The sequence below is a fragment of the Barbatula barbatula genome (assembly GCF_947034865.1).
Source record: "Barbatula barbatula genome assembly, chromosome: 14".
Taxonomy (NCBI): Eukaryota; Metazoa; Chordata; class Actinopteri; order Cypriniformes; family Nemacheilidae; genus Barbatula; species Barbatula barbatula.
The window spans coordinates 5,069,518-5,083,865 of record NC_136777.1 but is presented as its reverse complement, the minus strand read 5'-3'; the positions used below and the strand labels follow the sequence as shown (position 1 = coordinate 5,083,865).

Sequence of the window (14,348 nt, the reverse complement as noted above, 5' to 3'; positions counted from 1 at the left end):
CGGATGTTTACCGCCTTCGGTCCCACAGCGCCACTAGGCGGCGTATTGCTGCGCTGCATGTTCCGTTCAGATGAGAATGAACCTCCATCACTGGCAGCTGATTATCAGCATCGCATTCGTCTCATGATCGCTATTTACAACCGAACTGAGTGCTGAAAAACGACAAAGTGCGACATGGCCCGAGATAAAAAGGACAGAGACAGCTGGGGTGAGTTATTGCAAATTATTAATAATAAACAACAACGAGACACGATGCATCCAATAAGGGTTATTTTGCGTCTCTGAAAAATAGGAAAATGCTGTTGCATAGACACTGTTTGTATTTATAGTCATGGTGAATAACAAACAAACATTTACATAGATATATAACTGGTTAACGTATATGCATACACACAGTGGTTGTTTTCGTGTTGCTCGGTCCGGACCACAGCCCTGTTCCCTGTCAATTCACTGTGTGTGTGAGAGAGAGTGCGATGACAGCTATTTAACTGCTTTTGGATTTATATTTACCATTTACATTTTTTTACAAACAGTGTAACATTTTAGCAAGATAAATGAATCTACTACAGCAGAGCGTGTTATTCTGCAATGCCCATAGCGCAGACAGAAGGATTTATAATTCATCGTTGTGTTATCAGGGCTGATGCCTCATTTGTTAGATCACATGTCACAGTTGTTTTACATCAGTTAACAGCAGGAATGTCATGACTGTGTGATCTGAATTCGGGTGTATATGTCAGTGGCCCATATAGCGGAGCTCCGTGCATCTGCCATACAGGCCTGTTTGAGATGCTGGTTTATGTAATACACACGATGAATGTGGGATGCTTCCTGCTCTAAACAGGCCCGGCCAGGTGATCATGACATGATAGAGAGAAGGAGAGAGAGACAGAGAGCTCTATAGGGCTCACTTGAATTTAAATAATTTTCAGCAGACCTTCTCATGCACCTAATGCATGTAAGTTCGGTCAAAAACTGACCTCATCCCAAAAAGGAAAATTTCAAGTGCTCTATTGTTATTCCTTAAAGTCGTTTCAACATGTATACAGAAATAAATAACTTGAAATATTACAATGAGCTATTTATAAATATAGCTGCAGGAATAAGAAGAAAGATTATGTCTCTTACCACAAGGCAGCAACACAAATCACTCAAAAAATATATGATAAGTGTCAAATGTCCAAATACACAATTCAAAGGAATCTCCCAGTCTGTTCCTTGTATTAAAGGGGAAATTCTGTCATCATTTACCTACCCTCTTGTCATTTCAAACCTGTATAACTTTTTTCTGCTGCAGAATAGAAAAGAAGATATTTTGAAGATTGTTGGTAACCGAACAACATTGGCCCCCATTGACTTCCGAGAAAACTAATGTATGTCAACGAGTACCACCGTTCTTCGGTTACCCAACATTCTGCAGAAGAAAATCATACAGGTTTGAAATGACAAGAGGGTGAGTCAATTATGACAACATTTTTACCCTTTAAGGGCTTGTTTTTATGAATATTATCACTGTAGGTCATTCCTGTTTGGATATATGAGCCACGTTGAAACCGTCCCCTACTCTGCTTAAAAGACTACTTAAAAAAACGATTAAGCTACCACCACCCAGGCTGAAATCATGATTGACACAAAGTTATAGTTGTTACATCAGGACGTCTTACATGACAGTGAATAACCCGTAGACATCTAAAACCATAAACTACTCGAGCAGCATCACACGGGCCTTGATGACGAAGATCAAATCGTCACTCAAGCACCATTAGAACCGTCTGCTGCATTAGGCCTTTCTAAACCATGACTCCACCATTTCTCCCTGGAGAATGTTAGAGTGGAAAGAGAGAGAGATCTGATTTAATCCGAGTCATTTCCTTATGAGCTCCACAATGCTCTAACACTTGTGTGATGACTAATTATCATTTGTTTTCTGATATGGATTAAGCCTTGTGATATATATCTGGCGATTATCTTAAGCGTATCGTGACATCATTGCTTCATTAACTCACAAAGAATAATACGAACAGAAGGGAGAAGATGTACATATTTTTGGGAATGATTCATAAAAATGATATACTTATCCTTATCCTTGACTTTGGCCACATACACTGTAGCCAAATATCATTGTCACTTTTCATCTTCGTGCTTAAAGTCACCATGCAATCAAACAGAAAAACTCCAAGTGGTTTACACAGTGTTGCAGTGAGAGTATTATTAATGATTTATCCGTGCACACTGTTATTTGTTTTAATAAAAAATCGTAAGCTCCTCTCCCGCTCTCAACAACAACTCTTCACCACATGACAGCAGCAACAAAAAAGATGTAGCACTATACTGACTGTCCAATAGCCAGGCATTTTAAGCCTTCCCCTCCAGGCCCAACTTACAACAATCCAATCAAAATAAAGCCCCACCCTACACTTTTTCTCATTTCTGAAGCTGTTTTACTTGGGTACACTTCATGATTCAGAAAAAAAGTCAATCGGTACTTCCGTTTCATGGTGACTTTAAAGGGACAGTTACATTTTTGTCTCCAAACCTGATGAACACAGAGAAAGATATTTGGAAGAATGCTTGTAAACAAGCAGTTCTTGTCCACCATTGACAACCATAGAAGAAAATATGACAATGGTAGTCAAAAGTGCGCCAGAAAGGTTTGCTTTCCTACATTCTTCAAAATATCTTCTTTTGTGTTCAACTGAAGAAAGAAATGTATACAGCAATTTTTCCTACAATGGTACAGACTGTACAGGTCTTCAAAAAGTTTTTATTGTTCCTTGTTTACCGTAGTTACTGCTGATGTTGTATGGTCTCATGGGATCCCACCAGTACATTGAGGTTTGGAGAGCAGTAGCACATGCTGTTAAAAAGCACATCAGCTAAACATTAAAGCATAAACATTATATTGCACTTCTACAGACGGCGGTTTACCAAAATTGCTCAACGCATTTATTTCTTAATACATTTTCCATCAACATGACGATCGCAATTTCGGGAATAAGACCTGCATTACCGTACACACCTGGAATATGGATTCACTTCCGAAGTTAAGTGTTTGTCACTCCCAAAACATTGAGGTGTGTGTGTACATGCAGGGTCTTTCGTGGATAAGAATGTGTATGACTGGAGCTCAGAGGAGGAGGAAACAGACGGCCGAGCGCGTCCGGTGCAGGTGTTGGTGGTGAAGGATGATCACTCGTTTGAGCTGGATGAGGCAGCGCTCTGTAAGATCCTGCTGTCTGAAGAGGTCAGAGACAGAGAGGTGGTGGCCATCTCTGTGGCAGGAGCCTTTCGCAAGGGCAAATCCTTTCTTATGGACTTCATGCTGCGATACATGTACAGCCAGGTGAGGCTGTCCATCTGTTCCTCCGCCCATAGTTGTTTTTTGTCTTCAAAGTCCAAATATTTGTGTGGTACTTACTGAGTCTAGTTGTATTATAGAAGTCTCTGTATGTGTGAGTTTAGGCCAGTGAAACGTGGCTGGGTGACCCGGACGAACCGCTGACGGGATTCTCGTGGAGAGGAGGATCGGAGCGGGAGACCACAGGCATTCAGATCTGGAGTGAAGTCTTCCTGGTGGACAAACCAGATGGTAGCAAGGTAAGACCCCTCAAACTACGGATCTATTGAGCAAAAAAGGGGTGATTATAATGCATTACATCATGCGTGTAGTTTGTGACATGCCTGCATTTCATCTTTTCACCTATAGGTGGCAGTGTTGCTGATGGACACACAAGGGACCTTTGATAGCCAGTCTACTCTCCGTGACTCAGCCACTGTATTTGCTCTCAGTACCATGATCAGCTCCATGCAGGTAGTAAATGCACGAGTTTACATACAATGCACCCCTAAACCTGTTAACCAAAATGGTCCTGTTCACTATGATGTCAATATAACACTCTCATCTCTTCTCTAGGTGTATAATATATCTCAGAATGTTCAGGAAGATGATCTTCAGCATCTGCAGGTATGGCGAGGTCTTCTAAACTCTTAACCTTGAACTGCATTTTTTACAAAACAGACAAGCATGTTAAAAACCTAAGGTAAATGTAAACAGCTGCAAAAAAAGCTCAAAATAGTGTCAGTTTTATGAATTTATTATTTTTGGTTTAATTCTATGAACTGGTGACAAATATTGTTTTTTATTTGCATTTATTTGAAGATAATTGAAACAGGACAAGTCTTGAATATCTTGAATACTGTAACAAAAAAAACCCCACAGACACTGAAGGAAGGAAGGAACACAATATATGTAGAAATGCTGAGTAAATGCAAAGGAGTGGTTGCCAAATTTTCTCTGCGACTGTTCTTTATATTAGAAATGAGTATGAAACAGAAACATGCAAAGTTGCTAAATTGCTTGGCAGCCATAGAATACACTGCAGGCTAAAAACTATTTTAACTAGGCAATTAGACACGTGAGGCAATGTTTCCAAATTCAGTCAGTGACAGATACTTTAGACCTCATCTGCACTTGTTTCTGTTCATCTGCATAGCTTTTCACTGAATATGGAAGACTGGCCATGGAAGAAACATTCCTCAAACCCTTTCAGGTATTTGTAATATTACTTGTGCAACTTTTATACTGAAATGTACCGTTTTCGCTATAAAACTCTGATTGTGAGTTGCTCTGATATGTCACTGGTGAATGTTACTTATTATCTGGTGTTATTCCAAAAGTCTTTGATCTTCCTCGTGCGGGACTGGAGTTTTCCATACGAGTTTCCCTACGGACAGGAAGGCGGAATGATGTTCCTGGAAAAAAGATTAAAGGTCTGTGGCCTTAAAATATGAACAAATGGAAATACAAAAGAACCAGTGCTGACATGTGCTTGTGTGTGTAGATCTCAGAGAACCAACACGAAGAGCTGCAGAATGTGAGGAAACACATCCATTCCTGCTTCACCAACATCTCTTGTTTCCTCATGCCACACCCAGGGCTTAAGGTGGCCACAAACCCAAACTTTGATGGCAGATTGAAGGGTATGTTCACAGGCCCACACTCATCATAAGATTGTAGCTTTACTAGAGCATTGCAATCCGATAGTGTGATGCATAAACACTTACAGTAGTAAAGTCCAACGTTGGACTGGTGATGTTTTTGCTCTTTATTCTAATATTTTATTAAATCTGCCGTAACAAATGTGTGCGCGTGTTGTTTTGGTGTGTTTGGAGTATAAACTGAAGTTCAGTTTTTTTTGGAATGATATAAAACACATCAGCAAAGTTTATAAAGACAGAACGTCTACAAAATACCACAGAAAAAGATCAAAAACATTAACGTCAAATTTTTTATATAATTATTGTATATTAAAACATATTTTCTGATATGCTATAGTTAGCTTCCCCCCCCCAAAAAAATCTAATAATAGTTTAAAAGTTTTGTTTATATAAACCTCAAACAGTATTTTGATGGTTAAATGGGGGAAATAAAAGCAAATATTGCACAGATATGCCAACTTTTGTCCACTTCTGTCTATACTTGGTTTACTATCCATTCTGAATGTGAGTTAATGTGTTTCAGAGATCGATCAAGAGTTTATTACCAATCTGCAAGTGCTTGTTCCGTGCTTACTGCACCCCAAAAACCTGGACGTCAAAGAGATAAATGGAAGTCAAATCACCTGCCGTGGACTCCTGGAGTACTTCAAAGTAAGAACAGCGTGAGCAAATAGTTTAGTTAGTCACTTAGCAACACCTTACAATTGTGTTTACCAATTTTGCATGGGCAGGCAATATCACCTTTTCTTCAACTTCACATTTTTTATAGTTTACATTTTTATTCTTGGAGTGAATTAAGCAGCTATTTATCATAATAGGCATATATCAAGATTTACCAGGGAGAGGAGCTGCCACACCCAAAATCCATGTTACAGGTACTGTATAACCTCTACCAAACAACCGGTTACACCCACAACTTCTAATAACAGCTGTTAGGATCCATAGTGTGACACTGTTATGTTGTGTATATGTGTGTTTACAGGCCACAGCAGAGGCTAATAATTTGGCGGCAGTGGCTGCAGCTAAAGATCTATACAACAAGAAGATGGAGGTGGTGAGTGTGAATAAAAAAAACATTTCATCTGCATTGAGCAAACAGCTTTTGAGGGACATGCCACAAAGAGCGTCGTTTTCTTGCATATCCTCCTAAATAATATACAGTATAAAAAGTTAGGTCCATACATTTTTGGACAGAGGCACATTTTTTATTTTAGCTGTGTACCCAAATGTATTCAATTTACAGTTATATAACCAAAAGGAATTGGACAGTCAAATCAAAAGCTGTTTTATGGACGGGTATAGCCTTTATTGCTAAATAATTTCCTCATAAATTAAACATGATTTAAGGTCTGGAATTGAATCTACGTGTGGTGTTTCATTTGTTGCTGTGCACCTACATCATGCGTTTCAGGAAGATCTCCATGCAAGAGAAACAGACCATAGTTGGATTTCAAAGACACAACAAATACACCAGAAAGATCAACAGTTTGATACTTTCTGAGAAAAACAACACACTGGTGAGCTCAGCAACAAAAATAAATGTCCATATAAGATAAGAGGGAGGATGATTGCATTATCCTCTCCATGATAAAGAAAAACACATTCACATTGTCAAGACAAATAAGGAACAGTCTCCAATAGGTAAATATGTCAATGAATAAACAATACAGATAAGACAAGGACAACTACAGAGGGTTCACAACAAGGTGCAAAAGCCTCAAGAAAAGGGTGGGTAGATTAGATTTCTTAAATAACTGAACAAGCTCTAAAAAAGCCTTTTTTTGGAGAGATAAAACTAATATCAACCTGCATAAGACTAATAGGAATTAAAAACTATGGAGAAGGCTTGGAATATCTCATAATATGAGCAGACAACATCTTCAGTAAAATAGTGTTCAGGCAGTGGGACTTCCTAACAGTGTGAAGGTTTTTATTTCTTTATCGTGGAGAGGATAATGCAATCATTCACCACTTTTATCATACAGTGTATAGACATCTGCTGAGCTCACCAGTATGTTGTTTTCTTCTCAGAATGTTGCGTTTTTGAAATCTAACTATGGTCTGTTTCACTTACATGGAGATGTGAACCGCATGATGTGAGTTCACAGCAACAGCTTCCAAATGCAAACACCCCACATAGAATCAACTTCAGACCTTAAATCATGATTCATTTATGAGGAACTTATTTAACGAAAAGCCCATACCTGTCCATAAAACGTCTTTTGATTCGACAGTCCAATTACTTTTGGTCCATTGAAATAGAGGGAGCTACATATTAAATCCTAAACCTTTCAGCTAATAGATATGAATACACTAAAAAAAGCTGAGAGTGTGCACTTTAAAACAATATCAACCATTATATAACTGTAACTTGAATAAATTTTGGTACTTATGGTACAACAACTTATTGTTGACAATAGGCTATATGTGGACGTGCAGAAACCGGAAAATAGGTCTCATCGCATCCATTTCAGGTCTATGTTATGCGCTTGTTACACGTTTTACTGAAAATGCATTTATGAAAAGATACCAAATATAGGCTTAATTCATTATTAATTATACACGCAGAATGGTATTTATTTTTCTTATTTTATTTTCACTGACATGTGAATATAAGAATTGAATAAAACACACACGCACAAAAAAACAAGCTGGATTAGCCGATTAACTCAAAAATCAATAGATGTTGCTGTTATTTCATAAAAACTGTCAACACTTTCTTTGACAAGTGGACGTTACAAGACCTGTTTTCCGGTTTGTTCATATGATGTTTGACATATACCCTATTGTTTACAAATGTATTGTTCACAATGTTGCTTTGTTTAGAAGCAGCTTTACATGACAGAAAAAACACAAGTCAAGAAAGTTTTTAAGTACATACACATGCAGAATATGTATGTAATCTATAAATAAAATCTATTTTTATTCTACATTTACAAATGTATTCTGCATTAATATATAGAATACACATACAGTTTATACAAAAATGAACTACTGTCCAACTTTATTATCCTCAGAGGAAATATATAAAATCAGTTCATATCAGTTCTGATTTTGGGATCATGCTGAAATATCCATCATTACTATGGCAACCGATGTAGATAAATAAGATATTGACTATACTGTCTAAACAAAAACAGTATAGGCAGATATTTGAAAAACAGATCTTTCTTTATTCCCTTTGTCTTATATCCACTTTCTCTTCTTTAGGTGAGCGGAGGAGATCGTCCGTTCCTCGCACCGAGCGAGCTGCAGGCGCGTCACTTGGATATACGCGAGGAAGCATTGATGGTATTCCGCGGGGTGAAGAAAATGGGAGGGGAGGAATTCAGCCGGCGTTACTTGCTTCAGCTAGAGGGGGAGATCGACGAGGTCTTCGTGCAGTACATCAAACACAACGACTCCAAGAACATCTTTCACGCGGCACGCACGCCTGCAACACTGTTCGTGGTGATCTTCGTAATGTACGTGGCCGCAGGGATCACCGGATTCGTGGGCGTCGACGTCATCGCCAGCGTTTGCAACATGGTTCTGGGCTTCGCTCTCATCACTCTGTGCACCTGGGCCTACATCCGTTACTCAGGAGAATACAGAGAGCTGGGTGCCGTCATCGACCAGGTGGCCGGAGCGCTGTGGGATCAGGTAAAACACGGGTCAACCTCACTCCTGAAATCAGATCACAACCTCAAAAACCATTTTTATTTGCAAATGATCTGGTTTGTAAACCAACTGTTAACGGTTTCTCTGTTTCTTTCTATTGTAGGGAAGCACAAATGAGGTGAGGGTTTACACATTTATCTGTCTACAACTTCATCTTATATATTTTTCCACAAAAATGTTATGTGACGTGCTGTCTCTCCCTCAGGCTCTATATAAGCTGTACAGCGTAGCAGCAAACCACAGGCAGTTGTATAATCACGCCTTCCCCGGACACCAAACCGACCAACAGCCCGAACCGGACAAGAAACGAAACTGACCGCACAGTTTCACAGACGCACTGTGGACAGTGGAGCGTACAGTCAGAGAGAGAGAAAACGCGAGACTGTGCGATGCTTTACTACTGCAAAAGAAGCATATCACCACCAACGCTCACCACGATTTCATCCTGCACTTCAAGCTCAGGCCCACAGCACGGACGTCAGAGAGGACTTCAACACATCACAGAACAAAATCAGTCTTGACCGTGCAGCTTGTACATGCTGTAGAAAATCACTGTATTCGTTTCGACATTCATGTCTGAATTATTTCACAGTCTTTTCAGTGTAAATACTCTTTCTCTCTCTGACATACACGTGAAATGAGTGTGTTCTTATTTTGTAATGGATGTTGTATGTTCAGTTCAGTGCTATTTATAAGGGAATAAAATACTACATGTTTAAAAATACAAGATGCGTTATTATTATCATCATCCGTAGTCCAGGATGGTGAGAATGTCACGACTCACATGTGATGTAGCGTTCCAGCAATGTTTCAGTGTCCCAGGCAATGCCTCTGGAGACCTATTTAAAGTCATGCCAGCGAAGATGTAATAAAAATACACACGAACAAGCATGCATTTAAATAATCTCAATTTACCAAAATAAATCAGATGCTGAAGAGTCGACTGCCATACAGACCAGACAATTCCTTTGCTTATCAGGATTTATTTCATTTTCCGTCTCTGTATACCTTTAGAACTGGATTTACTAATGGATTAGACCAGAGTTGATGGAATATTAATATAATTTTACCTAAAAATTTTTTTATAAAGAGGTGGGTAAAATATTTTGATTTTAAGCATTCTTTGGTTAAAATATATTTTAGCTGTTGAAGGAAAGACAAACTTGGGCATACTATTAAATGTACAATACAATGTCCTGGTTTATTTAGCCTTGATGTTCTTAATAAACGTAAACTTTAGATAAACTTCATTATGAACTGAAAAATACACTCAACTAACCCAAATGCCAGATTTGATCACTTTATCTTTAAAGTGATAAATCAGCATGAAACTTTAAATAAAGAAGCCAATTCCTTACCAAACCTTAAATGGTCAATATCAAAAATATTGGCAAAAAACATCTGGGTCATATTTCACCAAAGCAATACATTATATTTTCTTAGAGAAGCATGTTTAAGAAAATATTTACCATGTTTTGTATGACAAATATGCACAGTATGTCTTATACTTATTTTATGAGCAATGGGGTATATATACAGTATGATTAATGTGTCTCATTGTCATGAAAACAACGACTCAATACAAAAAAATCATCATAGTGCTGTTTTTTTATTTTCTCTTTTACTGCATTGTAATAAACACCTTAAAAACAAAACCAACAAGGCAAACAGGACGAAATAAAAATAAAACATTGATACAATGCTGAAGACAAGACAATGCTGGAGTATGTCCGGACATCACCCACAGCTGCCTGCAGGCCACTAACATGCAAACACATTCACAACACACAGCCGAAACCAAGCACAGAATCATAAAACACATAGCTGTACAATGGCTGAAATCTATATATGTGTAAGTGTTGAGTTCCCATCAGGCCTTGCGTAACGTCTATCTTTGGGCTCGTGTTTTAAGCTGAAAACAAAACTGCATCAGCAGCTAAGGCACAGGTGATGCTGGAGTTTGGGCGAGTCACATGTTCTGAGCAAAGTTTTTGGTTGGTTGTTGGGCATACCACTGCTGCCGCTGTTTGCGCGTGTCGAGTTCAGTGAGCAGCGCTTGTCGATATGCTTCGTAGGATTTGACGATACATTCAAGCTCCTTCATGAAGAGCAGCTTCAGCATCCCTTGATAAGTGTCCAGATCCATCAGCTGGAACAGCTCCCACTTCAGGATGTGGTCATACCTGAGACACAACACACACATTATAATACAGCTGAAGGTTAATTGTACTGGTCTTTACTAGGCTCAATCATTAGGGCAGTTTTAAAGCTTATGATGGCTTCCACAAACCAGCCAGGTAAAACTTTAAAGAGAGTAAAGCTTTTAAAAACCACATTGGAGTGTGTTGGCATGAAATAATGAAAAAGATTCATTCCCGTACATTCCCATAATGTGTAAACATTGTGGCTCTGTTGAGGCCCGATTAGCAGTATTGACTTAATGTTGTGAGTTTAAGGTGGGACTACTTTTGGCAGACAAAGTAAAACATTTGAAATTCAGTGCGGTACTTCCACAGAAGAAACTATCTACACTTTAACTAACAAGGCTTCGAATGGGAGGGATTTCACACACTGGACCTTTAATGGAAAATATATCTATGGGTATGAAACGTACTTCAACGGGGCTCTGGCATACACCTGCAGCCAGTCCGGGATCTCCGCTGTGTGATACGGGTTTGCTGGTACCAGAACAGGCTGGTTCCGTTCTGGTGGCCGGGGCTGATAGGTGACTGGCGGCGGAGGAGGCTGGTCATAACGTGGAACACTGAGATTGAACGAGAGAAAACAGTTGAGATACGTTTTCCATTTCAGATGGCATCAAAATGACAGCAAACAGCTCAAAACACACTGGTCTTGACATTCAAACATATTCTCTCACCTGGGTGCGCAAGGATGTCTGTACTGGGCCCGTTTGTTGATGTGGTCAACATAGTACACTCCAAACTCAGCTGACTCCACCCTCTCCCAGCCTGGTGGAAGCCCCTCCCTCTCCAGTGGGTGGCTCCAATGAGTAGTGTTTGTGTTGTGATCAATGAAATACTTCCTGCCTCGAATTGTCCAATCAACAGTCCAGCCAGGAGGTAGGATAACGTCTTCCCCGCTCAAAGTCGTCAGATTTCCAAGAGACTTTGCAGGTACGCGCCCAATTGCTACACCAAGATATACAAACACACATGCACAAAAGTGTTATGGGAGTATTTACATGTGCATTAGATGTGAATACAACATTTAGTAGCCTACATGTGAAAGAACGGAGTCAAAAATGCTGTAAATAAACAAAATGTCAGAGAAAGCACACACACACACACACACTATCAGAGAGTTCAGGGTAAGGAAAAGCCAACCATGAAAAATCAACATTCCACTCATTCTAACACATGATGAGAAATACTGTCTGCAACCGAGTGACAGCAAGAATGTGTGTGTGTGGGTGTGTAAGGCAGAAAATAATGTAGTAAGCATGTGTTTGAGGAAAAACTGTGTGTGTCAAGAAGGGCTGGAATGTGCGATGACGTCAAAGAGCAGATTCTCTTCTCCTGCTCAGAAAAATCATGGAAAACTTTTAAGCAGGGGTTATACAAACTAGTCCACTAGTGACAGATTTCCTACAAGTAATTTGTCCCTCCACACTGAATGGGAAAATGACGCACGATGCTACACAGTCAACCAGCACATATTTGATCATATATATACACAAACAGCGGTGGGCTTTTTGACAAATAAAATACCGTGGGCATGACTACCCAGCACTGAAAAAAAGAAACCAAGCAAGCAACAAAATCCCCTACAGGTTTCCATTCTGATTCCCAGAACTGACTGTCATGTTTGTAAACCCACGATGGAGTCTATTATAGTACGAGTATTCGTGGCATGTGAATCTTTGTCTGTTGTGACTGCAAATAAGCTGATGCTCACTGGGTGATGTGTTACTCACCTGGGGGTGGGCGACTGTGTGGCTGGGGCGTCTGGGGCGGAGCAGGGCTTCGTGGGTAATTGAGTTCATTATGCTCATAGTACCTGTAGTTCTCATTAAAGTGGTCTGGTCTCTGTGCTCGCCTGGGCTGGTTGTTGTAGTAGGGCTCAGGTGGGTAGTAATACGGACCGCCATCTCCGTTCTCGGTTACTGAAGCAGTATCGCTGATGTACGATGGGGATGAAGGCGAGTAATCGTGAAGAAGATGTGGAGGGGCAGACAGACGATTACTCTCTCTACGTGCCACCTCGAGGGCCGTTCGTTGCGGTGCGTTGCGTAGGAAACTCTTGGGGCCGCTGACGTCCCCAACGGAACCGGAGGGATACGGACCAGCACCAGACGGTACCCCAGAAGGAGCTGGTTCCACCAATGGTGCTTCACGCCGAAGAAATGTGGGATGCCGGATAAATGAGGGCATCAAATCTGAGCAGGAAAATAAAGTATAAGTGGGAAAATATTGAATGAATGCATAAAATAAATGTAATGAGTCATTCTGTAAATTTTGCAACACAAAGGTCATGGGTTCAAACCCCCAAAACACACAAACTGAGACATGTATCATAAATGTACTGTAACGTTTGTCACTATGGATAGACAAACTAAATACCCGAATTAATGAAACAGCTACACACAACGCTGTTTATTGAGTCAAGTGATGCAAAAAAAGCTGTGTACCTAAGAAATAAAAATCTATAACATATTATATTATATATATTGTGACCTCTGTTTGGCATGTTGACAAAAGTTAACGTTACTCACTTCTCAGCAGCGGGGACGTTTCTTTTTTCACATATTTGCCCTGAACTTCGGCTGGTTTGGACGCTTCGTTTTTACTCTTCTTTCTGGAGAGCATCGTTAATCGATTCTTGATCGATTCGACTTCGGCTTCATCCTGAAATCCGAACCATGATTCGCAATGACACGCACAACAGAGTCCATTTCGGTGGGTTTAGCCCGATAGCTAGTTTGGAGTCATCATGGCTACAGTCTAAAAACAAAAACACAAAGTGAAGTTTGGTTTTAATTTCGCCGCTTTCAAAACATTGCTAACTTTCTAAAGATGACTTTACGTCCTCTGCGTGCGTTGTCTGAATTGCGTGTAGAGAAAAGCGCACGAAAAACTTTAACCAGCTGAATCCGTCCAGCCCAACCCAACCCTAAACATTTCCCCTGATCCCGGATCAGCTCCCGCTAGATTCATAGCTTTCAACCGCCATATATAACCAAAGTATAACTCCATTTTCATTTTAAAGAAGCTTTGTCTATATTTCAAAAAACACATATAATTAAAGCATTAAAATGTACCACCGCTCTACTATGTTTTTATGTTATGTTGTTCTACTTCACACGGCGCTGCGCAGGGCGCACAAGGAATGACATCAAAGCATCGCGAGAGCAATTCGAACTTACTGCTCTCGCGGTATTTTGATGTCATACGTCAAATAGCATGTGCAGATACGCGTGAAGTCGAACACAGAATGCCATAGACCTTACGCTTGATCCCACATCGGAGTCCTTCCTCCTCACAACAGCCTGATCCTAGAACAGCTCTCTTCCACAGCCTTGCTGGAGCCAGCTCCACTCTAAGTCAGCAAAGCATGATGGGAAATTGCGAGTCGCGCACTGGAAATCCAGACTTTTAGCTGTGTTTCACAAAGTTCATTAGGCTTGACATTAGAAGGTAGATTTAAACTATTTTATTTTTGCAAAACAAAAA

At 40.0% G+C, this 14,348-nt stretch overlaps 2 protein-coding genes across 5 annotated transcripts; one reads left to right on the top strand and one right to left on the bottom strand.

Moving 5' to 3' along the window:
* Positions 1–68: 68 nt before the first annotated feature.
* Positions 69–9,375, top strand: atl1 (atlastin GTPase 1; the record flags this gene model as incomplete). 2 transcript variants are annotated; one of them, XM_079473749.1, is made up of 14 exons in its annotated part: positions 175–208; positions 3,093–3,343; positions 3,463–3,597; positions 3,707–3,811; positions 3,914–3,964; positions 4,494–4,550; positions 4,678–4,770; positions 4,842–4,980; positions 5,522–5,649; positions 5,817–5,873; positions 5,981–6,052; positions 8,209–8,640; positions 8,762–8,776; positions 8,864–8,974. In XM_079473749.1, the coding sequence occupies 14 exons, from the start codon at positions 175–177 to the stop codon at positions 8,972–8,974; spliced, it is 1,680 nt and encodes a 559-aa protein (XP_079329875.1). The 2 variants fall into 2 exon arrangements, with proteins under 2 accessions (XP_079329874.1, XP_079329875.1); XM_079473748.1 differs by lacking the exon at positions 8,762–8,776 and having other exon boundaries at positions 69–208; positions 8,209–8,651; positions 8,864–9,375.
* Positions 9,376–10,253: 878 nt separating this feature from the next.
* sav1 (salvador family WW domain containing protein 1) lies at positions 10,254–14,244 on the bottom strand. Of its 3 annotated transcripts, none has more exons than XM_079473640.1 (6): positions 14,126–14,244; positions 13,391–13,619; positions 12,593–13,054; positions 11,537–11,807; positions 11,273–11,422; positions 10,254–10,841 (listed from the first exon to the last, which is right to left on the bottom strand). In XM_079473640.1, exons 2-6 carry the CDS (start codon positions 13,482–13,484, stop codon positions 10,628–10,630), a joined length of 1,191 nt encoding a protein of 396 aa, XP_079329766.1. In that variant the 5' UTR covers positions 13,485–13,619; positions 14,126–14,244; the 3' UTR covers positions 10,254–10,627. The 3 variants fall into 3 exon arrangements, with proteins under 3 accessions (XP_079329766.1, XP_079329765.1, XP_079329767.1); XM_079473639.1 differs by lacking the exon at positions 14,126–14,244 and adding an exon at positions 13,702–13,824; XM_079473641.1 differs by lacking the exon at positions 14,126–14,244 and adding an exon at positions 13,683–13,803.
* Positions 14,245–14,348: the final 104 nt, after the last annotated feature.